This window comes from Monodelphis domestica, chromosome 5, assembly GCF_027887165.1.
Source record: "Monodelphis domestica isolate mMonDom1 chromosome 5, mMonDom1.pri, whole genome shotgun sequence".
NCBI lineage: Eukaryota > Metazoa > Chordata > Mammalia > Didelphimorphia > Didelphidae > Monodelphis > Monodelphis domestica.
The window spans coordinates 237,790,368-237,817,691 of NC_077231.1; the positions used below are offsets into that span (position 1 = coordinate 237,790,368).

Genomic DNA, 27,324 nt, shown 5'->3' on the forward strand with positions numbered 1-27,324 from the left:
ATCCTAAGTAATGCCAACCATATGAACCATATAGACAGAGGGACAAAATATTTATTAAACAATAACTATGTGTCTGTCTCCATGCTAAGTAGCAGGAATATAAATCCAGAAATCCAGGCAGTCCTTGCCCTTAAGGAGCTTCTGATCTCATGAGGTAAGGCAAAACACAGAAGGGAGCTGGAAGGGGCAGAAAGAAGGTGGCTGAGTGCACGAATGGCCTGAAGGTGGCTTGAAAATATGATTCTAGGCAACTTAAGGTGACCTATGAGAAAGAGTTCAGAGGTAGGGGAGAGTCAAAGGCTCAGGTAGGAGGAAAATGAGAATGATGGCTGAGTATACTCCATCTAAATACCCATTTGCATGAGTTATTACAAGCAGGAGTCATGGTTCAGAGAACAATTCAGAAAGAAAATCCTTTAAACCAGGGTAAATACAATTATGTTATAACATTTTTTGAATTTTCATGTCTAGTACTCCATAAAGTCATCTTCTCCCTATTGGACTTCAAACCAACACATCCTTATTAAGCACTTGCATGTAGATAGTATTATGATGAATGCTGGGAATACAAGGACAAATAAAGGAGTTCCTGCTTTCAAGGAATCACATTCCATTGCCTAAGGCTAGAATTATTAAGAAAGAATCTTATGCAACTACAAAACACTCTCCACACAATTAAAACTAGATCTAAACAATTGGAAAAACATTGATTGCTCATCGGTGGGACGAGCTAACATAATAAAAATGACCATCCTACCCAAACTTATATATCTATTTAGTGCCATACCCTTTGAACTACCAAAAAACTATTTTACTGAATTAGAGAAAACCATAACAAAGTTCATTTGGAAGAACAAAAGATCAAGGATATCCAGGGAAATAATGAAAAAAAAATACAAAGGAAGGGGGCCTTGCAGTCCCAGATCTCAGACTATATTATAAAGCAGCGGTCACCAAAACAATCTGGTACTGGCTAAGAGACAGAAAGGAGGATCAGTGGAATAGACTGGGGGCAAGCGACCTCAGCAAGACAGTCTATGACAAACCCAAAGATTCCAGCTTTTGGGACAAAAATTCACTATTTCATAAAAACTGCTGGGAAAATTGGAGGACAGTGTGGGAGATATTAGGTTTGGATCAACACCTCACACCCTACACCAAGATAAACTCAGAATGGGCGAATGACTTGAATATAAAGAAGGAAACCATAAGTAAATTAGGTGAACACAGAATAGTATACATGTCAGACTTTTGGGAAGGGAAATATTTTAAAACCAAGCAAGACTTAGAAAGAGTCACAAAATGCAAAATAAATAATTTTGACTACATCAAATTAAAAAGTTTTTGTACAAACAAAACCAATGTAACTAAAATTAGAAGGAAAGCAACAAATTGGGAAACAATCTTCATAACAAAAACCTCTGACAAAGGTCTAATTACTCAACTTTATAAAGAGCTAAACCAGTTGTACAAAATATCAAGCCATTCTCCAATTGAAAAATGGGCAAGGGACATGAATAGGCAATTTTCAGTTAAAGAAATCAAGACTATTAATAAGAACATGAAGAAGTGTTCTAGATCTCTTATAATCAGAGAGATGCAAATCACAACAACTTTGAGGTATCACCTCACACCTAGCAGATTGTTCAAAATGACAGCAAAGGAAAGCAATGAATGCTGGATGGAATGTGGCAAAGTAGGGACATTAAAGCATTGCTAGTGGAGTTGTGAATTGATCCAACCATTCTGGAGGGCAATTTGGAACTATGCTCAAAGGGCGATAAAAGACTGTCTGCCCTTTGATCCAGCCATAGCACTGCTGGGTTTGTACCCCAAAGAGGTAATAAGGAAAAAGACCTGTACAAGAATATTCATAGCTGCACTCTTTGTGGTGTCCAAAAATTGGAAAATGAGGGGATGCCCTTCAATTGGAGAATGGCTGAACAAATTGTGGTATATGTTGGTGATGGAATACTATTGTGCTAAAAGGAATAATAAAGTGGAGGAATTCCATGGAGACTGGAACAACCTCCAGGAAGTGATGCAGAGTGAGAGGAGCAGAACCAGCAGAACATTGTACACAGAGACTGACACATTGTGGTACAAGACAACGTAATGGACTTCTCCAGTAATGACTATACAATGTCCCTGAACAACCTGCAGCGATCTACAAGAAAAAAAAAACAAAACTATCCTCAAGCAGAGGACAAACTGAGGGAGTAACGAGGAAAAGTAACTGCTTGACTACAGAGGTTGAGGGGACATGATTGAGGAGAGATGCTAAATGAGCGCCCTAATGCAAATACCAACAGCAAGGAAATAGGTTCAGAGCAAGGAGGACACATGTGATACCCAGACAAATTGTGAGTCGGCTAGGGAAAGGTTAGGGGAGTTTTGGGGGGAGGAAAAGAAAATGATCTGCTTCCAATGAACAATGTATGAAAATGACCAAATAAAATAATGTTTTAAAAACTAAAAAAACAAAAACAAAAAAACAAAAAACAAAATAAAATAAAGTGAGTTGCAAATCTTCAAAAAAAAAAATGAATCTTATGCTCTGCCACCAGACTAAACAAAGCTCCCTACTCCTAGGTACTATTTTAGTTGTTTTAAGTAGATTTGGCAGGTAGGTAGTTTAATAGTCAGACCTAGAGTCAGGGAGATTCATCTGAGTACAAACCTACCTCCAATACGTATTAGATGTGTGACCCTGGGCAAAACACTTAACTCTGCCTCAGTTTCCTCATCTATAAAAGGAACTGGAGAAGGAAATGGCAAACCATTCCACTATCTGCCAAGAAAACCCCAAATCGGGTTATGAAGAGAAAAATACTACTTGACAACAAAAGCAAAGTGAATTTGGGGAAGTTTCTCCTACATCACCCAAAACCATGGACCAGAAGAACTCTGGGAAAGCAACCACACTAATTTCCATGGTGTCAGACCCCTAGACAGAGTTTCTAAGGGCATTGTAGCCCTGCAGCTGCTCCTTTCTATGAAACATATAAAGTGTGAGAGCTATGACCTTGTAACACTGCAAGAGGCTTACCCTCTCCACCCTGAAATAGTTTTTCCTGCCTGTCATCACCATTAGAGCCTCACTTCCCACTGCTATAGTCAATGATTTTGGGTCTCAGCAGGATTCTTTATTTGAATGGTCTGGAGGCAGTACAGCTTCCCATTAATAAACATATAACTTCTATCTAATGAATTGGCAGGCCAAACTTAGAAACTACTCTAAAGCCACTTTCTAAACCATCTTTGGAAATATCCAGACATTTCTCAGTCTTGTAAATGATTTTACTCTAGTGATATTTGAATTGGTCAAGTCCTTTTGTACTTCATCCTATGCTTCACTTCTATTTTTTGAAACTTTTCCTTATGTATTAGAATATATACTAAGTATTTGTTTCCATGCAGAGGAGTGTCATAACCTAGGCCTTTGAGGTTAAGTGATTTGCCCAGGGTCATACAGTTAGGAAGTATCTGAGGCCACATTTGAACCCCGGTCCTCCCAACTCCACACCTGACATTCTATTCATTTGAGCCATTTAAGTGATCCAACTAAGTGGTTCTTCATTGATAATCTTGTATACTCATAGGGGATCAAGCCACTGGCATTATAGAATAATCCCTGACCACTTAAGGCCACCACTAATGGGGAAAAGTAGCCAGTTTACCTTTAAATATTCCACTCATCAGTGGGAATTGAGTTGTGGAGGCTAAGCATTAATTGCCTAGATGTTAAATGAGCACATTTGACTAGTGCTCTCTTTTTCTCTCTCTCTGTGAAGTCCTTCCCAATTCTAGGTCTATGATCCTATGATTGGACCAGAATCTTATTGCCTAGGTTAAATTTTTAGTCAAGAAAGAAAACCTGTCAATTTGATGCTAACTAATGCTTTTCAGAAACAATGACAAAGACTGGAGCAGGAGAGGGCTGCCAGATGTCCAGCATGCCAAGGAAAGCTGTGTATTTCCACTGCCTTGCCCCATTTTTGATTGTCAGGATATATAACAGTCATATCTGATTGCCCAGCCTATCCTCTTGAATCCAGTCAGAATGTGTTTTGTGTTCCCCAAAACACAGTCTAGGAACTTGAGAGCAATCAAGAGTCCCAATTTCTATGCCTTTAAGTGCATTGCTCTTATTTTGCTTCTTTAAAATGTTCTTTGGGATCCACAGACATCTCTGAATGATGAGCAAGATATGAAATTCTAGGTGTGATTACAACAATAGGAAGGATTGGCACTAGGTAACACGGCAATATAATTGAAGTTTGTCATGAAAATTGTGTCTGCCATCTCTCTCCTCTTTTCAGTACTCTTGTTATCTATTAGCACCTATCTTTCTCAAGCCCAGCAGGGATCTAGTGATGCCTCCTGCTCTTTTCTGGCTGCCCATGACCTTCTACTGTGGTCTCTCTGTTTTGCTTACTCTCATTAGATAGCACTCAAGACTTTTCCAACAGCTTCCCCTTCAAAACTTAGCTGTCCTTGGTACCATTCCCTCAGGCTCTGCTCTTTATTAGGTGACAGGTAGCAAACTTACACTGATGTACTCAGTGACTGCTGATATGAAAATGTGATCCCACTCAGATGACATGTGTGCATGTTTACATGGGGCCTTTCCAGAGACATAATGTCTTATTCCAAAGGAATGCTCCTCTAGGAGATATTTTCATGAACCTTTGGAGAACTGGGGTGGGGGGCAGTATGTAGGAGTGGGAAGGAGTCATTTCCTTCAAAGCCTTTCTAATTTTCAATATGAGTGAGTATTCTCTTCAAATGAAATCATACCATATAGATAGGCACTTACTCTTCTAGTCTTTGGGTAACTTTTTATATTCTCAATATGTCTTCTAAGACATTATAAGACTATGAGCTTCTTTTTCTTCTAAAATTCTTACCTTTGCCTTAGTATCAACTCTAAGACAAAAGACTGGCAAGGGTTAGGCATTTGGGGTTAAATGGTTTTACAAGGAAGAGTCTGAGGCCAAAGATGAACACGGGTCTTCCCAGCTCTGATTCCAAATCCAGCACTCCTCCCCCTGTTCAACCTAGCTGATCCAGACTATGAGCTTCTTGAGATCAGGGAAGGCCTTTTGTCCTTTCTTTGTATCCCCAGCACTTAACATATTGTCTGACCCATATAGGAGCTTTAAAAATGCTTATTGACTGACTGAATGACCTAGAGTCATTCCATTAATACTCCCATTTAGCTTTGCCTTTCCTTTTCACTTTATTTAATCACTAATAATGAATATGCATATATCTCTGCAAGCACCCAAAAGGCTTATGATTTCATCCAATGGTGTATTGATTCTACCAAAGCAATAGGAAACCCATTAGTGGTTCTGTAGATGAATTCTAAGAATTCTTCTAATAAACCAAGAAATTATATGCCTGGCCCCGAGTTACTCAGATAATAAGTTTTGACCACAGAACCTGAATCCATGTTTTTAGGGCTCTAAATCAATTACACTATTTTTTACCACTGGTGTCTTATCATAGGGGTCCTTAAAGGTGAGAAACATCTAGAATAAAAGTACCAAGAATCTAGATAAAACAAAATAAAATAGGCTCATTGTAAGACAGAACAGGAGAGAGAAGACAGAATAGGTAAGAAAGATAAGTTACAAGTTACAACCTGAACAGAAGCTTTGTCATTCTTAATCCAAGGATATACATTAGGACTTGAGGCCCTGGTGAGAATTCTTAGGTATGTGAGATACTGCTGAAGACTCTTGGTTAAGTCGATATCATTTTCGAGGGTAGATGGCCTTTTATTATCAACCTTTGGCTTTGAAGTCCTAAACAGCAAAAGACAAACAAAAGAAAAATCAATAAAGTATCAAGAAGTTATTAATTGGTCATTACATGCCCAGCATTATTAGCAATATAAGAGAAATCTGAGATAGTCCAAAACCAAAAGGAATTTACATTCTAGAAGAAAAGACAAAATGTATACACATTAATAGCTAAAGAAAATTAAATGGATTAAAATGTGGTACTGGTACAAAAACATTCTGGGACTATTTTCAAGGTACTATGTCCATTATAGTCACACAAATTCACAACCTCAGTCATCCTCAACTCCTTCCTTTAACATAACTCCCATATCTAATCAATTTGCAAGTCTTTCCTGTACAATATCTCTCCATCTGTTCTTTTCTCTTTAATAGCAAAGCCACCATTTTTGTGCAGACACTAAATATCTCTCACCTCAACTATTATAACAGTCTCTTAGTTACCATTGTGCCACATGAAATGACAAACAAAATTATCATGAAAATAATAAGAAGTGATGCAAAGTGAAGTGAGCAGAACTAGGAAAATATCATATAAAATAATAGCACTAATGTACAGTAATCAATTGTGGATGACTTAATTTTTATCAACAAGGCACAAATTCAGGATAATGCCAAGAGACACAGGAGGAAAATAAAAACATATCTACTGCCACAGAAGGAATAATAATAATAAATATATAATTATAATATCAGTGCATAATAATAAAGCTTTAGTTAAATTTTTATAGTTATTCTATGTTTTTGTTTTAGAAAAGTACTCTGGAAAAAAATGGTATGCGAATGAAGAAACAAGATGATCAAAAAACACAGACACAGTAATGAGAATTACCAAAGCATGTTGAATAGATGCATGAATAGATATTGAAACCCAAAGAAGTTGCTGCAAGTTGGACAATAATAACTGAAGAATTTGATTAGAATAGATAGAAGCTAAATCATGAAAACCCTAGAAAGAAAAGGAGTCTAAGATGGGTACAAATCTAGTAGAACACAAGTTCTGAAAAGGAAAGGACTTTTTTTTTTACTTCTTTGTGTTTTTATTCCCCTCACTCAGCATAGTGTCTAGCTCTCAGTTGCTTAATAAATGTTTGTTTAATTAGATAGAACAGTTATACGATAAAAGTAGTAGTTTTGAAAGATAATTACTTTATATAATACTTGAAAAATACTGTTAGCTCACATTTATGTAGCACTTGAAAGGTTCCTAGGTACTTTTTTCAGACAACCCAATGAAGGAGGTGGGGAAAGTATTATCCTTTTTTTTATTTTTTTATTTTTTACAGATGAGGAAACTAAGGCTCAGAGATGCAAAAACTTGCCTAAGGTCACAGATCTAATGAGCAGAATCAAAGTCTTCTCACTACAAACTAAAAAATTTTTCCACAATACCAGATCAATGGCAGCAGTGGACTGGATGGTCCAAAAGGACCAAGAGAAAGTAGCTAACTCATAAGAGAGGCAGTGGTGTATCCAGGAGTTGATAAGTTACTGAATCAGGGTGGTGACAGTGGGAATAAAAAGGAAAAGGGCAACCTGGAAGACATTTTAAAGAAAAAATACAATCTCTCTCCCCATATAAGGGCCATAGTCAGCAAACAAAGTTAATCAATTCTCATCTCCAACTGACTGGACTTGAAAATATTATTGCCAGGCAAGTGTTGTTCAACAAAAGAAATGTAGAAAATTATCACAAGCCAGTTTTTATGACTGATGATATCCACTGCTGATGTCATAATGACATCAAGTGATAATAATAATCATCCAAATGAGCCATAAAGTGTCAAAGGTTCAGGTTAGAGAAAGAGAGTTAATATTCCGGATTCAATGGTTAAAACATATACAATGATGATAGGCAAGTTGCATAATCTTCTTGAGGCTTACATTCTTTTTTGTAAAATAGCGATGATGAAAATTCTGCTAGCTACACTTCAATGAACTTTGAGAAAAATACTTGGTAAGCAACAGATCACCATATTAATGTATGTTATTATTATGTCAATCAAGTACCAAAAAGTCATCCAGGACATATTTCATATAGCAAAGGAGTCAAAGATGAAGGAATATCAAGAAATCTGGAATAATAACACTAAAAACAACAATAACAACAACATTAGATGTAGTTGGTAGCACAGTTGATAGTGTAAAAGACCTGCAGTCAAGAAGACCTAAGTTCAAATCCTGCCTTTAGCTGTTTGACTGTCACCATAACATTTAATCTTTCTTAGTTTTGTTTCCTCATCTGTAAAATATAAATAATAATAGCACTTATTTCTAGGATTATTATTGTGAGGATCAAGTGAAACGATATTTGTAAAATATTTTGTAAATCTTCAAATTCACATAAATTTTAACTATTATCATGTTAACAAAATAATATTTATATAGCACTAAAACAGTTTGCCAGGCACTTTACTTTTATTATCTCATTTGATCATCATAATTATCTTGTGAGCTAGGTGTTACCATGACCTCCATTTTATAGTTATGTAAAGAGGGTAAGTGATGGCTTCCTCGGGTTCACCCAGCTTCATCAATCTTTAAGGAGGGATTCAAACCCATTTAAAAAATTTCTTTATTTAATTAACTTAAATAAATAATTTAAATAAAAACGTTTTTTCCATGGTTACATGATTCGTATCCTTTCTCTCTCTTCCTCCCTCCCCCATCCTGTAGCCAAGGAGCAATTAAACTGTCAAACTCAGGTTTTTGAGGTGACACATCCACTTTTCTACTCCCTATACTAGTGATGAAGATCCTTTTGGAGACCAAGTGTCCAAACTGCAACCCTCATGCCACATGTGAGCCCACCTTACCCCAGACAGAGGAGGGAAGAAATGCTGCCATTGGGCTTCTGGGCAGAGGGATGGGTGATATGAGAATTGTTCTCTGGCATGTGTGGAGAGGGGAAGAGAGCAGCTCCCTCTTATCACACTCTGGTACATATGCCATAGGTTTGCCAACATGGCCTCATACCATGCCTGCCTCTGCCAAAATATACAGGTATTTATAAAAATCAGGGGGAGAATTTGGGGAGAATCTCCTTCCTTAGTGGGATGGGAGAAAGGATACAAACACCTAGATCTGCATTCTCAGCATGGTTTTTGGTACTATCTATATTTTCTTCTTTCCTATCCATCATTTGTACAGTTTGTCATTCCCTACCCAGAAATCCTACTCATTCTGAAACTCTACAACAGGCAAATTTTAATGCTAAGACCTGGAATGTTTCCTGATAACTGTACAGTAAATCCACAAGGTTGAATTTCTAGAAATAGCCCCATCCCAAGCCTTACCCCCAACAGCAATGACAAGATACCACCACAAGGACTTCATTCTTTACATTTTTCAGCTCTTCCTGTTACCTAGAAGTTCATCAGACTGGTCACTCCCAGAAAATGAGTGCGTGCGCGCGCACACACACACACACACACACACACACACACACACACAGCCCAGGAAAATCCAACTTCTCCCCATTGCCAAAATTCTCTACTTTTTAGAGTTTACTCCCATTGTCCAATTGCTGTCCATGTCTAATCTTTAAAATAATAATAAAAAACATTTCCCGGTTTCCTTTCCTTGCTAAAATTGGAGGCAGGAAACAGTCTTCCAGTCCTCTGAGACTGATCCAAACTTTGAATCAGACACAAATGGTCTATTTCCTGATAAACTCTACTTTAATTAGGGGTCCTGTGGAAATTTTAGCTTTTGCCCAGAGATTCAAATGATCAGAGCCATCAATCAAAAAGCATAGCACAAGTTCACAGTTTCTAGCTTATTCAATGGACTGAATAGTTTCTCTTTGTCTTAAAATTTACATGATAAAGGTCATCACAGAAGGGAAGACTACATAACCCTGTTTGTGACTGATGGAGGAAGATTATTCTATTATATAGTCAGGATGGTAACCTGAGTGGCTTCCTTTGGATCATAGAGAGCTTCCTAAATATAAACAGCACAGGAAAGAACTTTTCATTTTGTTCTTTTTTCTACCTTTGATTGAACTTTATGTTTGATGAAATTTCTGCAAGATTTTATTTGTTTGGCTAAGTCATCTCATGTGAGTATTGGATGACACATGATCTTTTCTCCATTTGATCCATAACATTTAGAGCTGGAAGGGCTAGTAAAGAGCTACTGGTCTTATATCCTCATGTTATAGATGAGTAAACTAAAGCCTAGAAAAATGAAGTGATTTGTCCAAGGTCATACAATTAATAAAGAATAAAGTTAAGAATGCAACCCAGATCTCTTGATGGTAAAACTGTACCACATTTCCCTTCTATAAACATTTATTAATTGACTACAGCTAATTTAGGTAAGTGCCTGGCACACAGTAAGTACATGATAAATGCTAGGTGTTACAATGGATAGAGTATATGAACTGGAGTCAAGAAGACCAGAGTTCTAATCCAGCCTTAGACACTTCCTCAATGTATTACTCATGGGCCAATCATTTAATCACTCTGTCTCAGCTACTATAAAGGTGGAATTATAATAGCATCCACCTAGGAAGATTGTTTTGAAGATCAAATGAGATATGTGTAAGGTGCTTAGCACTACTAAAGAGTAGGCACATAGCATAACCTTAATAAATGTTGATTCTCATTACCTTTGTTTCTTCATTCCTCCCTCCCCTTCTTTCTCTTTCCCTTCCTTCTCTTTTCCTTCTTTTCTTCCTCTCTTACTTCTTTCCTTCTTCTGTTCCTTATCTCTCTCCTTCCTCTTTCTTTCTTCCTCCCATCCATCCCACTCTTCCTTCTTTCTTATGTTCAGGGCATGATGCTAACTACTAGAGCAAATAGCATGGTTCAGCTATGACCTACTCCCCACTTTCATGAATCTTACTGTATGTTATTATTTTAGATACTCAACCTATAATAAATTGACTTTCTGGAATGTAGTTTCTAGGAACTTAGTTCACTCATATACACATACACACAATTATATGTATGTATTTATGTAGACACACATATGTATTTCATAAATATAAACTAATAACAACAAACCAACAATATTTCTATGAAATTTTTAGTTTAGAAAAGCATTTTTACATCCATATTATTAAATCTATTTTGCTGATGGGGAAAAATGAGTTGATAAGTTGATTAATCTTCTGTGACTCACACAGAGTCAGTAATTCTCAGAAGAAGGATCTGAGCCCACATAGGCTCATAGTTTTAGAAATAGAAGAGAATTTAGAGGCAATTGAGTTCAAACTCCTTTTATAGGTGAGGAAACGAAGACTCATATATATTTTGTCAGGGTCACATAGCTAGTAATTGTTTGAAGCAATGTTTGCATTTAGATATTTCAAAATCCAAGTCCATCATACTATCAATTATATTCCACTCTCTGTAATACAGTATACAAATGTCAGTTATTTTTTGTTTCTTAGATATTAAAATATCTTTGTGAAATCTAAATGCTGATTACAATGAAAGGGATGTTAGTGGAATTAAAATGAACTGCATGATGTAAATGAATTCATTCTTGTTAAATGCCAGTTTTTTAATTTATTTGCAGGCAAAACAAAACATTTTCTTCTTTGTCTTTATTTCTTTTAAACATGGTAATGAAATGCAAAAGGTGTTGCATTTGAGACATAAAAATTAATATCCTCTTCAGCAACTCCCAGGAGCATACTCAATTTATGGCTGCTATGGAAACCATCCCTACTTTCCTACAATATTCTGCACCCAGTGGGTGCTCAAGAAATGTGTGGTAAGCTAATTTTTTTTAAATGGTGGTAATTATTATTTCAGATTTAATGAAGACCAAGAGAAAACTGGTCATTGGATAGCAGTATACCAAAACCCACTAGGGGGAGAGTAGAACCAAAATAAGATTTATGGTGTGATATAAATAAAGGGAATTTTGCATTCAGAGGTATTCCAGAGATGCAGAGTTTATAGGATCATAGATTTAGAATTGGAATGAACCTTAAAGGTCTTTTTATTGATGAAGAAATTAAATCCCAGGGAAGATAAGTGACATGTCTAATGCCACAATGTCAAGAAGAACTAGAGTAAGATATTGAACTAGGTATAAGTTGTCTTTTGCTTTTTTTCTGCAAGGAACCTGAACTAATAAGTTTAATGAAGATGTGTGCCTCCCCCCCCCCCCCATTTTTCTTTGGTATTGGTTTAATGTACATCATGTTTGAGTAGAATTTAGAAACTACATTAGCTAAATGTATAGTATCAAATGAACTACCCTGATTTTCCCCAAACTATTTTCTTAGGGATGAAGGAAAAAAACCTTGAAGGAAGCTCTGTGACTCATACCAATGTTTATAACCAAAGGACTTAGCCATTAGAATTCTGGAATTCCCAGATCTCTGGATATGTATACATGACTCTCCTGAATTCTCCAAAGACAATTATTTTTTTTTTATTCCTAATAGCCTATGATCAAAAGAGTAGACAAGTGACTGTCTGGAAGTTTTCTATCAAGAGGGCTCCATTTTGGTTTTAGGAATCTATGGAAATTTCATCAGATTCCTTAACCACCACCACCACCACCACCACCACCACAAACAACAACAACAACAAAAACAAAGTCTCTAAGGGAGGATGGGAAGGGTGAGAAGCCCAATCCTTTCATAAAATCATATAGCTGGTATTAGTCTAAGAATTATATTAGCACATATTAACTTACCATATACTCACTATTCTTGCCTCTCTCTTTGAAGTTTTGAGAGTTATCATCTAGTTCTAGTTTGACCAAATTATTATCAGTGGAACATAAAGGAAATTTACTGGTTATCCTTATGTATACTGCTAATGAGGTCATTCAAAGAGATTATTTTGGTAAACTTTAACATTTAGATCTTTCATATTGGTTTCATTTATGTACCAATTAAGAGTTATTCATTTGGACTATTGTGCTCAAAGGAATAGTAATGTGAACTGGAATGAACTCTAGGAATTAATGCAGAGTGAAAGGAACAGAACCAGGAGAACATTATACACAGAGACTAATACACTGTGGTACAATTGAACATAATGTACTTCTTTACTAGCAGCAATGCAATGATCCAGGGCAATTCAGAGGGACTTATGAGAAAGAATGCTATCCACATCCAGATGAAGAACTGTGGGAGTAGAAACACCGAAGAAAAACAACTGCTTGATCACATGGGTTGATGGGAATATGATTGGAGATATAGAGTCTAAATGATCACTAGTTCAAATATCAATAATATGGAAATAGTTCTTCATCAATGACACACATAAAATCCAGTGGAATTTTGTGTCGGCTATGGGGGGGGGGGGTGAGGAGAGGGAAAGAAAAGGAATCTTGAAACCATGAAAAATATTCTAAATTAATTTAGTTTATTTTTCCAAATAAATAAATAAATAAATGAAATTTAAAAGATGATCATTTGGGAATCAGAAATATATCAACAATTGTTTTCATATTGTGAGGAACAGGTGCTGACAAGATGGTGGACTCCTCTCAAAATCTCTTATAATGGAGTAAAAAGAAAAGAAATGAGTTGTTTCATGCTGACACTTTTCCCCACATCCACATCAGCAGGACATGACAAAGAACACATAATAGGTGAGTCCTTTAAGAAGCTAAAAGGTGAATTTGCTTTACTTTGATTGGTTAAAACTCATGTGAATGATTGGGGCTGTAAACTGAATTGCAATCAACTGGCTCTCATGATTAGATTGTAACTCTTTAGTAATCAACCAATGGCGAAGGAGAGGAGGGATTGATTTGTGTTAGAGACTAAGATGAAAGGGAGCCTGCATGCTCCCACTCCTTGTACTTGCTTGCTGGTTGGAACACACGTAACACTGGCTTTTGAGTACTCATTCTGGAGAGGATGAAATAAAAATGCTTTTTCCACATAAATCCCTAGATCCAAGATTCTTTTCAGTAAGTGTCATTCCTCTCAATTGGGGGTTCATCTGGAATAATAAATATCTTAAAAAATTAAAACCCTTACCTTGTACCTTTGAATAAATTTTATGTATTGGTTCTAAGGTAGAAGACTGGCAAGGGCTAGGTAACAGGGATTAAATGACTTGCCCAGGGTCACACAGGTAGGAGTTTCTGAGGCCATATTTGAACCCAGGACCTCCCATCTAGCTTTCAATTCACTGAGCTATCTAGCTGCCCCCACCATTTAAAATACCTTTGACACAGATCTGTTTACACTTAAAGGAAGATTACTGATATTTACCAGTAGTAGGTTAATTATTTTTCAAACATCTTTCATGGGTAAATGTTAAGTGGTATCAATGAGTTTATTTTTTTATCTAAAACACACCAAAATTATTTTGGTTAGGAAAAAATGTTTTTTGCATACCATCTCATTCCACCTAAGCCCACACTAAGCCTAACAGCATGAAAGGGAGTTTTATAGAATTCTCTAATTCAATAGAATTCTACAGAAATCTATAACATAGAATTCCATAGTATATCTATATTTACCAATTAACTAACTAAAAATGTTTACTATATGTCAACTATTTAAGACTGCAAAAGTTACCTTTTTACCAAAATCAGTCCTCTTTACCACAATAACCATAATTATTCCAAAGGAATATTCCTATTTCTCAGTGTCCTAAAATGACCTCCAAATAATATTCAGTTATTTTCCATTTAAACATTAATACATGTTTTCAAATTCAATATGTCCAGAATGAAACTTGAAGACTTTCCAAATCTGCCTCTTGACATGATAATAATAATAATTACAATGGTAGCAATGTCAATAGCATTGATAGAGCACATACATTTTGCAAAACAGTTTACAAATATTATCTCATTTGATTACCATAGTAATTGTGAAAGGTAGGTGTTATTATTACCCCTATTTTACAAATGAAGTTAATAAAGTAGGAAATGGCTAAGTACCTTGATCTGAAAGGATCTCAACATGTCTTTCTAACTTTATGTCAACTGCTTTATCTACTGTGCTAAGTGACTTCTCCATAAATGACAATAATAATAATAATAATAAATACCCATACATATTACTTTAAGAATTTCAAAGTGCTTTACCAGTATCATCGTATTTGATCCTCATAAAAACCCTGTGATGGAACTGATATAATTATCTCAATTTTACAGATGAGGAAACTGAGGCAAATATAGGCTAAGTGACTTGTTTGGGGGCATATGGCTATTAAATTAAGTGTATGAGGTAGGACTTGAACTCATGTCTTTCTGATTCTGAGTCTAGTGCTTTATTCACAGTACCAGCTGGCTATTTTATGGTATCAGTCATCAAGTAACTAAGTTTTGCAGCTTGGACTCCTCCAACTTCCTCATTGCTAAACTGTAAAATGTTAATGTCTATTCAATTTCTCCTGTGATATCCTATCTATAAAGGAAGACATTAAAGGACAAATGAAAGAGATGCTACCGAGGAGAGCTGATTTTCTAATACAGGTCTCTTGATTCCAAGTCCAATGTCCTTTCTGCTGAAGTGCTTAACTTCTACCTTCCATGACTGGAAGACTTTACATCTCAAAAGAACAGCACAAATTCACTGGCCATTTTATATTAGATGAAATTTCATGTTCTGTGTTTCTAAGGTGTAATTTAACTCAAGTCAATTTACCATTCTGGTATTTTGTCTCCTTTTCTCCCTAATTGCTAATCAATGCAGATAAAACCATCTCATAAATGTACCTTTAAATTGTCTTATTCATCTTCCTTGTGCCTTTGTTCATGCTCACGGATTTGTTTGTGACACTGTAATACATTATAGAAATGGGAGTCATCATCATTACAGTGTGTAACATCATAGCAATTAACTTGTGAGTTGACTTTAACCCAGTAATTCTGCCACAAGTAGATCAAATTGTTCTAAATGCAATTTTTCTGTATCTTAAATATTTTAAAATATTTCCACTATGGTTTACCCTACTTCCTGTCTCCTGAAATGTTGTACTTTGTGTTATGAAAAGTGGGGTTATTATGAAGGTTACAAGTTGTCTCATTTTCATAGCTCTCTGAAGTAAAAAATTTCAAGTAAATAAGAAAACACTTTGTAACCAATATGATAGCTAATAGCTAACATTTATGTAATATAGACTTTGTGTGAGGCACTATGTTAAGCACTTTGCAATTATTATCTCATTTGAGCCTTGCAATCCCTCTGAGAGGCAGGTGTTATTATTATCCCCATATTACAGATGAAGGAAGATATTTGTTGAGGTAAACAGAGCCTATGTGACTTGCTCAAGATCATACACATAATAAAAATCTCAAGTTAAATTTCAACTCGAGAATTTCTGACCCCAGGCCCAGCACTTCTCCCAGCATACCACCTAGTTTCCAAATACTAATGACTGTCCTCTTTGTTCATCTAAAATTCAGGTGCCCTTGGGATCCATAACAAATTGTATTTACACCATGGAGTCTTTCCTGATCTCAGAATCAGAAAACAATAGAATCTCAGAGTGGAAAGGGAGCTCAAAGTTTATCTATTACAACTTGTAACATGAGCAGCAATTCCCACCCATGTTCCATATAAACTTTGACTAAAAACAGCTGTCAACGTCTCATGGAAAATCATGTATTCTTTGTCTGGACAATCTCTTAAAGAGTTCTGTGGAAAAAAAAAGTTGATGCAGTTAATGTGTGATGACCATTTCATGACAAGCCCGTGTTGGCTCTTGGTGATCATCATTTCTATTTCTAAATGCTTACAAGCTCCTCTTTTAATAGTAACTTCTAGAACTTTGACAGTAATCAAAGTCAAGCTTGTGGCATCCAGTTTGAAGGATCCTCTTCATTTTCCTTAACACTTTGTAACATCTGTCTTCAGCACTCTAGAACTGCTGTGAGGCAATTTCCACAAACATGTCAGGCTAAAATGTTCTTTCTCTCCTCTGAATTCTTAATGAACTTATTATCTATGCCATTAATTACTATCAATGAGCCTCTTGTGTATTATCTCCTTTCTAGGCTTTGATGATGCTATTCTCTCCTCATTCTTCTTTTATCTATCCAGCTACTCTTTCTTCATCCTTTGTAGGATCAAGGTCTCATCTTCTAGCTATGGATGGTACCCAAGAGTTGGATCTTGAATTTCTTCCCATCACCCTTTATACTATATCATTTGATGATCTCATCAGCTCTAATGGATGCAATTATCAACTCTATCATGATAATTCCAAGATCTCTTTAACAAGACTTAACATCTGTCTGATTCTCCAACTTTGTATCTCCAACTGCCTGTTGGACCCATTGAACCATAAATATCTTCAACTCAACATGCTCAAAACTGAACTAGAATCTTTTCTCCCAAACCCTCCCCTCTCACAAATTTCACTATTACTAATAAGCATACCACCATCCTTCCAGTCACCTACATTTGTAACAAAGGTGTCATATTCAACTCCTGACTCTCATTCACCCCACTTATACCAAACCTTGCCACTTCTAAATTTGCAATATTTCTCATAAGCACCCCATTCTAGGGCTTCACAACTAGCCTATTACAATGCTATGTTGGTTGGTTTACTTTGGCTTCAGTATCTCCCTATTCCATTTCATTGTCTATTATGCTAAGAAATAAATCTTACTAGAGTGCTCCTATTCAATAAACTCCACAGGTTCCCCATTACCTATGAGATAAATCTACTGAAGCTTAAAATTGCATTAAGACCTTTGGGACAAGAGATAATAAAGAAAAAGACTTGTACAAAAATATCCATAGCCACAATTTTTGTAGTGGCAAAAAACTGGAAAACAAGGGGATATCCATCAATTGGGGAACTGCTGAACAAATTGTGGTATCTGATGGTTATGGAATATTATTGTGCTGAAAGGAATAATGAACTAGAAGAATTCCATGTGAACTGGAAAGACCTCCAGGAATTGATACAGAGTGAAAGGAGCAGAACCAGGAGAATATTATACACAGAGACGGATACATTATGGCAAAATCAAATGCATTGGACTTCTCTACTAGCAGCAATGCAATGACCCAGGACAATCCAGGGGAACTTGTGAGAAAGAATGCTATCCACCTCCAGAGAAAAAATTGTGGGAGTAGAAATGCAGAAGAAAAAAATATGATTGATCACACATTCTATAGGTTTATGATTAGGGTTTTGATATTAAAAGATCACTCTACTGTAAATATGAATAACATGACAATAGGTTTTGAGCAATCATACATGTATAACCCAGGGGAACTGCTTGTCAGCTCTGGGAATGGGGAGGGAAAAGGGGTGGGGGAGGAATTATAAATCATGTCACCTTGTAAAAATATTCTAAATAAAAAAAAATTTAAAGTAAAAAAAAAGTCTTTTGGGAGAACTTAAGTAAAATCCTCCTTTATTGACTTTTAAAGTCCTTTACAAACTTGCCTCTTCCTACCTGTCCAGTATTCCTCCCACATTTTCTACAATTCAGTAATTCTGGTCTTAATGTTTTACATACATGAATATATCTCCCAACTTTGTGCTGTTTCACTAGCTGTTCCCTGTACCTGAATTGTTCTCCTGCCAAGCTTCCCTTCCACTTAGTTTGTAACTATAATCATAGAGTTCTTGTGTATATCTCGACAGGTGGAATACCAAGTATTTTATATTGATTATCATCATTAAAGAGATATTTCTTTCTCTACCTCCAGGTTTCATTGACAATATACATAAATGCTAATCCTTTGTATGGCTTTATTTTGTATCCTGCAACTTTGTTGAAGTTGTTAATTGCTTTGAATTTTTTGGACTCTGGGGTTCTTTAAGTATAGGATCATATCACCTTCAAAGAGTGATAGTTTTGTTTCCTCAAAATGTATTCCTATTCCTTTAATTTCTTTTTCTTGTCTTACTACTATAGTTAGCAATTCTAGTAAAATAATGATTAGTAATAGTGATAATGGACATTCTAGTTACACCCCTGATCTTATTAGAGAGGCATATGGCTTATTCCTATTGTAGATTTTGCTTATACTTCATTTTAGAAAGACACTACCTTTGATTTTGAAGAAATTTGCATTTATTTCCATAGTTTCTATTTTTTTTTAAATAGGAATGAGTGTCATATTTTGCTTAAAGTTTTCTAAATCTATTGAAACAATTATTTCATTGTTTTATTAAAGTGATCAATTGTGCTTGTAGTTTTCTTAAGATTAAAGAAGTCCTTCAGTCTTTGTATAAATTCAGCTTGGTCATTAAATATATTCTTTATGATATATTGCTATAATCTCCTTGTTAGCATATTACTTACATTTTGTGACTCAATATTCATTAGGGAAATGATCATTTTCTTTTTAAGTTTTGACTCTCCATGACTTAGGTTTCATGACTATGTTTTGTATATTTCCATCATAGAAATAATTTTAAGGCCCTTAATTTGCCTTTTTTTCCCTCTGAACAATTTATGTAATATTGGAATTAATTGTCCTTTAAATGTTTGGTAGTTTTTGTTTGTCAATTTAATCTTTTTCTAAGGTAAGACTTTTGAAAGCATTCCAATTCCAGTTCTGTTGATATAGAAATATTTTCAAAATATTCATACATTTAATGTACATTATCAGTCTTACTAGTATTTAATTGAGCAAAATAGTTCCTAATAATTGCATTTATTTTATCTCCAATGACTGAATTTATGTTTTTCATTTTAATACTAGTAAATTGATGTTATTTTCTTAAAAAAAAACAAATAAGTTAATAGTTTAGCTATTGTATTGGGTAATCCCCCCCCCCAAAAAAAAACCTCATAGTTTTATTAATTTGTTCAATGCTCTCATTTTTCTTTTTCAATTTCAATTTTGCTTTTCTCGCCTTTGATACTTTTTAGGACTTGTATGTTAGTGTTTAAGTCAGAGAATTTAGTTTGTTAGTTACCTACTTTTTAACTGCACGCCCAATTCATTTATCTTCCACCTTTCTCTTTTACTATTATAAGGGAGGAGGCAAATTTTAAGGGCCAGACTTAAAAACATTTTTTCCATTGCAAAAGACTTTTAAAGATACAATACAGAAAAGAAATTATTACTTGCCATGGGCTATCTAGCCTTGATAGTACATTTCTTTTATATGGTTTACAACTTATTTTTGTTATGATTCTAAATTATATTCATTTCTTGCTTAATATCTATGAAAGCTTTTAATGGCTGAAAATTAGTGTAGATCTCTTGATTTCATTTGTTACCCCACCTGCTGGAGCATTATTCTCCCTAATCCAATTATACTATGCCCTGAAGAAAGGTGAGCATCTAATTTATGGGGGGAAAAAAAGCAAAAGACAATGAAATGGCTGTGATGATTTTAGCAATGAGGAAGATGGCACAGCTAAAAAAATTGGTTAAGCAACTGACTGAGGTGAAGCAAAATTGCAAAGATTTTAACACACAAGACACACTTAAAAATAACAATGTAGCAGAGCAAGAAAAGACAGATGGGGCTGAATGGGTAATGAGATCAAACAAATCTACAAGCAGACACCAGCATAATTCATATTAAAACATATAAGCCATTTATAGCAGCAGACCTTGAAAGTCTGAAAAAGAGATGTCTTCCTGGTTTTCATATCCTGTGCACTGTTTGAAAGAATTTAAAAGAGCAATTAGGCTTTTATGATCCAAATTTCCAGGACACTGAAATTCTTCTCTCAGAATTATTTTCAAAAAAGGGAAAAGCAAACTTTCATTGATGGAACTAGAAATAATCTAAATTTAACATCATGGCTAGAGGAAGGAACAGACTTAGAGTTATCTAATAATGCAAATCTACGTTATCTAAAAAAGGCCAGAGTAGATCTATTAGAGGCAATGAAAAGTATTTGAAAAAGAGCAGATCCTTGGACACAATTTGAGAAATTGAGGTAGGAGAGGGGGGAACATCCATCAAAGTTCCTTGATAGAGCAATTGAAGTAGCAAAGGATGTGCTTTGCTTTGAAAATTTAAATGAACAAAATCTCCAACACATAAGGAGACAATTTGTGAAAGGCAGGTACATACCTATTAGATCATGTTTTAAACTTCAATGCCCAGACTGGGAAAGGCTAAGTCTAGAAGATTTAAGAAAAAACTGAAACTTACATATTCACAGGTCCTAAAGAAATCCTAAATGAAATGGATGAAATAATAAAAGAGCTTAAAACTCAGCTTAAAGAAACAAATAGCACAATTAAACAAAAAGAAATTGAGGAAATAAAAAATCTAGCCACTCTGCAGTCCTACACATCCACAAGAAATTACACACAAAACAACCAAAGGAGAAATGTACCCAAGTGTTCCCTCTGTGGGAAATTGGGACATATAGTTTGTGACTGCTATTTAAAGGCACAATTACTCCAAGCTAACAACAAAAAGAGATTCTTGAAAAGCAACATAAAGTATAGCAGCAATAATACACAGACAAATACATAATGTTGCAAGAATTCATTTCAAGCACCAAATTTAGAAACCATGGAGAAATTCATCCAACAATGGGCAAAACCACATTATTCACAAGTAGTCTCAGGTGCTACCAAACAATGCCAATTATGAAGCCAAGTACATGGAGTAACATCAAAAGGGGAAAAGGGAAAGAGAAATGAGGGAAATGAAAGGGAAAGAAGACTGAATTAAAATAGAATTTGGTAGTCCAAAAGAAAAAATAAAATTAAAGAGCAGATAAAAGAAGAAATCCCATTAGAGAATGATATAACAGAGACTAGAGAGAAAATTTTTGGAACAGTGGAACAAGATACAAAGAAAGGGGAAGGAACATATCTGGCAACTGTCTGTAACACACAAACCTTAAACTTATTAGGACATTATAACTTAAAAAGCAAAGAATACAAGAGATTAGACCCAAGTAATAGTGAATTGCAACCTTTCTCAGCACAAGACAAAAGTAACTTAGTTGAAAGGAGTGAATATGCTTTAAAAACAGAAAGTATAGAACAAATAGCAAAACCAAGAACAGAACCATATGAGACACAAATATTAAACTGTTTTAAAGATACTAAACAAACTGCAACTGAATTAAGTGAAGCAAATGAGCAAACAACAGAATGGTCCAATGGGGAGGAAAATGCAATAACAGAGAACATTCAAATTAGCAGACCTCCTAGAGACAATGACCCTGAAAGCAGGGATAATATTACAAAAGAATATAACAATGGCATAATATAAAAGTCAACCTTAAATCCTTATTTTAAAGAATTCCAACCAATAGCAACTGCACAGGAAAAAGCAAACACAGACCATCTTACACCATCTTTAAGTCTCCATGCTAATATGATTCCATTTCAAACTGATGATAGATTGAAAAATGAATGTTCAAAGCAACAAGAGAAGTCTGTAGCTGAAAAACAAAACAGGGATATGAACAAAATAGAAATACAAGCACCTATGGTCCAGGTATGCCAACAAAATGAGAACACAGAATCAAGGGTCATGATCAAGGTAGGTAATGAAATATACCCAGCCCTCATTGATACAAGGGCAACTAAATCTGTTTTTAAAACATTTCTAGGACCCCTAACAACAGAACACACATTCCTCTTAATCCCAGAATGCCCAATCAACCTTCTTGGGAGAATTTTTTTGTGTGTGTAAAGTTGGAGCAAACATTCAATGTGATAAATTGGGGAAAATCTTTCTACATCTACCCAAAGACTCTTTAAAACATTACCGATTGCTGTCCATGGGGCAAGTGGATGTACAAGATCAGACTGAAGGTACAATATTTAAAATACCAAGTGATATACAGGAAGGACTTTGGGCTATACATTCTGCAGATGTAGGGATTTTAAAGTCAGCAACACCAGTAAAAGTAGAAATTATAGAAGGGACACCACCAAAGATACCACAATACAAACCAAGTAAAGAAATCATGGATGGAATCAACCCCATAATCTAAAGTTTGCTACATCAGAAAATTTTAATCCCAACAATTTCTGAGTATAACACACCAATCATACCCAAAAAGAAAGCAAAATATGACTCTGAAGGAATAGTTCAATGGTGATTGGTCTAAGATATAAGTGTATAAGTAAATAAGTAATAAGATAAGTAAATAAGATATAAGTAAATAATTGTAAAAAGTCCCATGCATTCATTCTAAGCCTATCTAAAATAAACTCAGAAATTTTAAGTAAATCTAGATATTATACCATCATCGATCTATGTAGTGCTTATTTTAGCATTCCAATTGCAAAGGAAAGCCAAAAAAGATTAGCTTTCACTTGGAATTGGACTCAGATAACTTGGGGAAGATTACCAATGTGATTTTGTGATAGCCCAACAGCATTTTGCCAAATCTTGCAACAAGATTTAATGAACATCCAATTCAAAGAAAGCAAAATTGTGCACTATGTGGATGACATTCTTTGCATTCTCATCTGCTAAAGTTCATTACCAGGACAGTAAAAACTCCTTCTAGAACTATATAAGAAAGGCCACAAAGTTTAAATCAAAGTTATAATGGGTCATGCCTAAAGTTGAATACCTAGGATTTATCTTGGAAAAAGGGACAAGAAAGAATTCCAAGAAAAGAATAGAGGACATATAAAAGGTCAATGTGCCAAAGACTAAGAAACAACTGAGAGCCTTTTTTTAAAAATATATTTTATTTGATCATTTCCAAGCATTATTCGTTAAAGACATAGATCATTTTCTTTTCCTCCCCCCCCCCCCACACCCCATAGCCGACGCGTAAGTCCACTGGGCATTAGATGTTTTCTTGATTTGAACCCATTGCTTTGTTGATAGTATTTGCATTAGAGTGTTCATTTAGAGTCTATCCTCTGTCATGACCCCTCAACCTCTGTATTCAGGCAGTTGCTTTTTCTCTGTGTTTCCACTCCCATAGTTTATCCTTTGCTTATGAATGGTGTTTTTTTCTCCTGGATCCCTGCAAGTTGTTCAGGGACATTACACCGCCATTAATGGAGAAGTCCATTATGTTCGATTATACCACAGTGTATTAGTCTCTGTGTACAATGTTCTGGTTCTGCTCCTCTCGCTCTGCATCACTTCCTGGAGGTTGTTCCAGTCTCCATGGAACTTCTCCACTTTATTATTCCTTTTAGCACAATAGTACTCCATCACCAACATATACCACAGTTTGTTCAGCCATTCCCCAATTGATGGGCATCCCCTCGTTTTCCAGTTTTGGGACACCACAAAGAGCGCAGCTATGAATATTTTTGTACAAGTCTTTTTGTCCATTATCTCTTTGGGGTACAGACCCAGCAGTGCTATGGCTGGGTCAAAGGGTAGATATTCTTTTGTCGCCCTTTGGGCATAGTTCCAAATTGCCATCCAGAATGGTTGGATCAATTCACAACTCCACCAGCAATGAATTAATGTCCCTACTTTGCCACATCCCCTCCAGCATTCATTACTTTCCTTTGCTGTTATGTTAGCCAATCTGCTAGGTGTGAGGTGATACCTCAGAGTTGTTTTGATTTGCATCTCTCTGATTATAAGAGATGTAGAACACTTCTTCATGTGCTTGTTAATAGTTTTGATTTCTTTATCTGAGAACTGCCTATCCATTTCCCTTGCCCATTTATCAATTGGAGAATGGCTTGATTTTTTGTACAATTGATTTAGCTCATTATAAATATGAGTAATTAAACCTTTGTCAGAGGTTTCTATGAAGATTTTTTCCCAATTTGTTGTTTCCCTTCTGATTTTAGTTATATTGGTTTTGTTTGTACAAAAGCTTTTTAGTTTGATGTAGTCAAAATTATTTATTTTACATTTTGTGATTCTTTCTATATCTTGCTTGGTTTTAAAGCCTTTCCCCTCCCAAAGGTCTGACATGTATACTATTCTGTGTTTACCCAATTTACTTATGGTTTCCTTCTTTATGTTTAAGTCATTCACCCATTTTGAATTTATCTTGGTGTAGGGTGTGAGGTGTTGATCTATTCCTAGTCTCTCCCACACTGTCTTCCAATTTTCCCAGCAGTTTTTATCGAATAGTGGATTTTTGTCCCAAAAGCTGGGATCTTTGGGTTTATCGTATACTGTCTTGCTGAGGTCGCTTTCCCCCAGTCTATTCCACTGATCTTCCTTTCTGTTTCTTAGCCAGTACCAAATTGTTTTGATGACTGCTGCTTTGTAATATAGTTTTAGGTCAGGGACTGCAAGGCCCCCATCATATGTGTTTTTTTTTTTCATTATTTCCCTGGATATCCTTGATCTTTTGTTCTTCCAAATGAACTTTGTTATAGTTTTTTCTAAATCAGTGAAGAAGTATTTTGGTAGTTCAATGGGTATGGCACTAAATAGATAAATAAATTTGGGTAGGATGGTCATTTTTATTATATTGGCTCGTCCTATCCATGAGCAGTTAATGTTTTTCCATTTGTTCAAGTCTAGTTTTAGTTGTGTGGCGAGTGTTTTGTAGTTGTGTTCATATAGTTCCTGTGTTTGTCTTGGGAGGTAGATTCCTAGGTATTTTATTTTGTCTAAGGTGATTCTGAATGGGATTTCTCTTTCTAGTTCTTGCTGCTGAGCTGTGTTGGAGATATATAGAAAAGCTGATGATTTATGTGGGTTTATTTTGTATCCTGCAACTTTGCTAAAGTTGTTGATTATTTCAATTAGCTTTTTGGTTGAATCTCTAGGATTCTTTAAGTAGACCATCATGTCATCCGCAAAGAGTGATAACTTGGTCTCCTCCTTGCCTATTTTGATGCCTTCAATTCCTTTATCTTCTTTAATTGCTACTGCTAGTGTTTCTAGTACAATGTCAAATAGTAGAGGTGATAATGGGCATCCTTGTTTCACTCCTGATCTTATTGGGAATGCATCTAGTTTATCCCCATTGCAGATGATATTAGCTGTTGGTTTTAGATATATACTGTTTATTATTTTTAGGAATGACCCTTCTATTCCTATGCTTTCTAGTGTTTTTAATAGGAATGGGTGTTGTATTTTATCAAAGGCTTTTTCTGCATCTATTGAGATAATCATGTGGTTCTTGCTAGTTTGCTTGTTGATGTGGTCAATTATGTGGATGGTTTTCCTAATGTTGAACCAGCCCTGCATCCCTGGTATGAATCCTACTTGATCATGGTGAATGATCCTTCTGATCACTTGCTGGAGTCTTTTTGCTAGTATCCTATTTAAGATTTTTGCATCTATATTCATTAGGGAGATTGGCCTATAGTTTTCTTTCTCTGTTTTTGACCTGCCTGGTTTTGGAATCAGTACCATGTTTGTGTCATAAAAGGAGTTTGGTAGAACTCCCTCTTTGCTTATTATGTCAATTAGTTTGTATAGTATTGGGATTAACTGTTCTCTGAATGTTCGATAGAATTCACAGGTGAATCCATCAGGCCCTGGGGATTTTTTCTTAGGAAGTTCTTTGATGGCTTGATGGATTTCAATTTCTGATATGGGATTATTTAAGAATTCTATTTCCTCTTCTGTTAGTCTAGGCAGTTTGTATTTTTGTATATATTCATCCATTTCTCCTAAATTGGTGTATTTATTGCCATATAATTGGGCAAAGTAATTTCTAATGATTGCCTTAATTTCCTCCTCATTGGAGGTGCTGTCCCCCTTTTCATCTTTAATGCTGTGAATTTGCTTTTCTTCCTTCCTTTTTTTAATTAGATTGACCAGTACTTTGTCTATTTTGTTTGTTTTTTCAAAGTACCAGCTTCTTGTCTTATTTATTAAATCAATAGTTCTATCACTTTCGATTTTATTAATTTCTCCCTTAATTTTTAGGATTTCTAATTTGGTTTTCTGCTGGGGGTTTTTAATTTGATCGCTTTCGAGTTTTTTCAATTGCATTTCCAATTGATTGATCTCTGCTCTCCCTTGTTTGTTAATATAAGCATTCAGGGATATGAATTTACCTCTGATTACCGCTTTGGCTGCATCCCAAAAGGTTTGAAAGGATGTTTCGCCATTGTCATTTTCCTCGATGAAATTATTAATTGTTTCTATGATTTCTTCTTTAACTAAACGGTTTTGGAGTATCATATTGTTTAATTTCCAATTGGTTTTAGATTTGGTTTTCCATGTACCATTACTAATCATTATTTTTATTGCCTTGTGATCTGAGAAGGCTGCATTCATTATTTCTGCTTTTCTGCATTTGTGTGCTATGTTTCTGTGACCTAATGTATGGTCAATTTTTGTGAATGTGCCATGTGGTGCTGAGAAGAAGGTGTATTCCTCTTTATCCCTATTTATTTTTCTCCATATGTCTATTAATTCTAATTTTTCTAAGATTTCATTCACTTCTTTTAACTCTTTCTTATTTATTTTTTGATTTGATTTATCTAAATTTGATAATGGTTGGTTTAAGTCTCCCACTAGTATGGTTTTATTGTCTATTTCTTCCTTCAATTCTCCTAGTTTCTCCATTAGAAATTTGGGTGCTATATTATTTGGTGCATACATATTGATTAATGATATTTCCTCATTGTCTATAGTCCCTTTTAACAAAATATAATTACCTTCCCTATCCCTTTTGATCAGGTCTATTTTTGCATTGGCTTTATCGGATATCATGATTACCACTCCTGCCTTCTTTCTATCAGTTGAGGCCCAGAAGGTCTTACTCC

The 27,324-nt window shown here is 35.3% G+C and overlaps 1 protein-coding gene across 3 annotated transcripts in view; it reads right to left on the reverse strand.

Annotated features, from left to right (window-relative positions):
* The window catches only part of PTPRN2 (protein tyrosine phosphatase receptor type N2), a 1,540,336-nt gene that overhangs the window by 901,135 nt on the left and 611,877 nt on the right, over positions 1 to 27,324 (reverse strand). For all 3 annotated transcript variants that reach the window (XM_007504686.3, XM_056800889.1, XM_056800890.1), the window contains one exon: positions 5,651 to 5,813. In XM_007504686.3, coding sequence (XP_007504748.1) covers positions 5,651 to 5,813 — 163 coding nt within the window. The remainder of the gene's footprint in view (positions 1 to 5,650; positions 5,814 to 27,324) is intronic.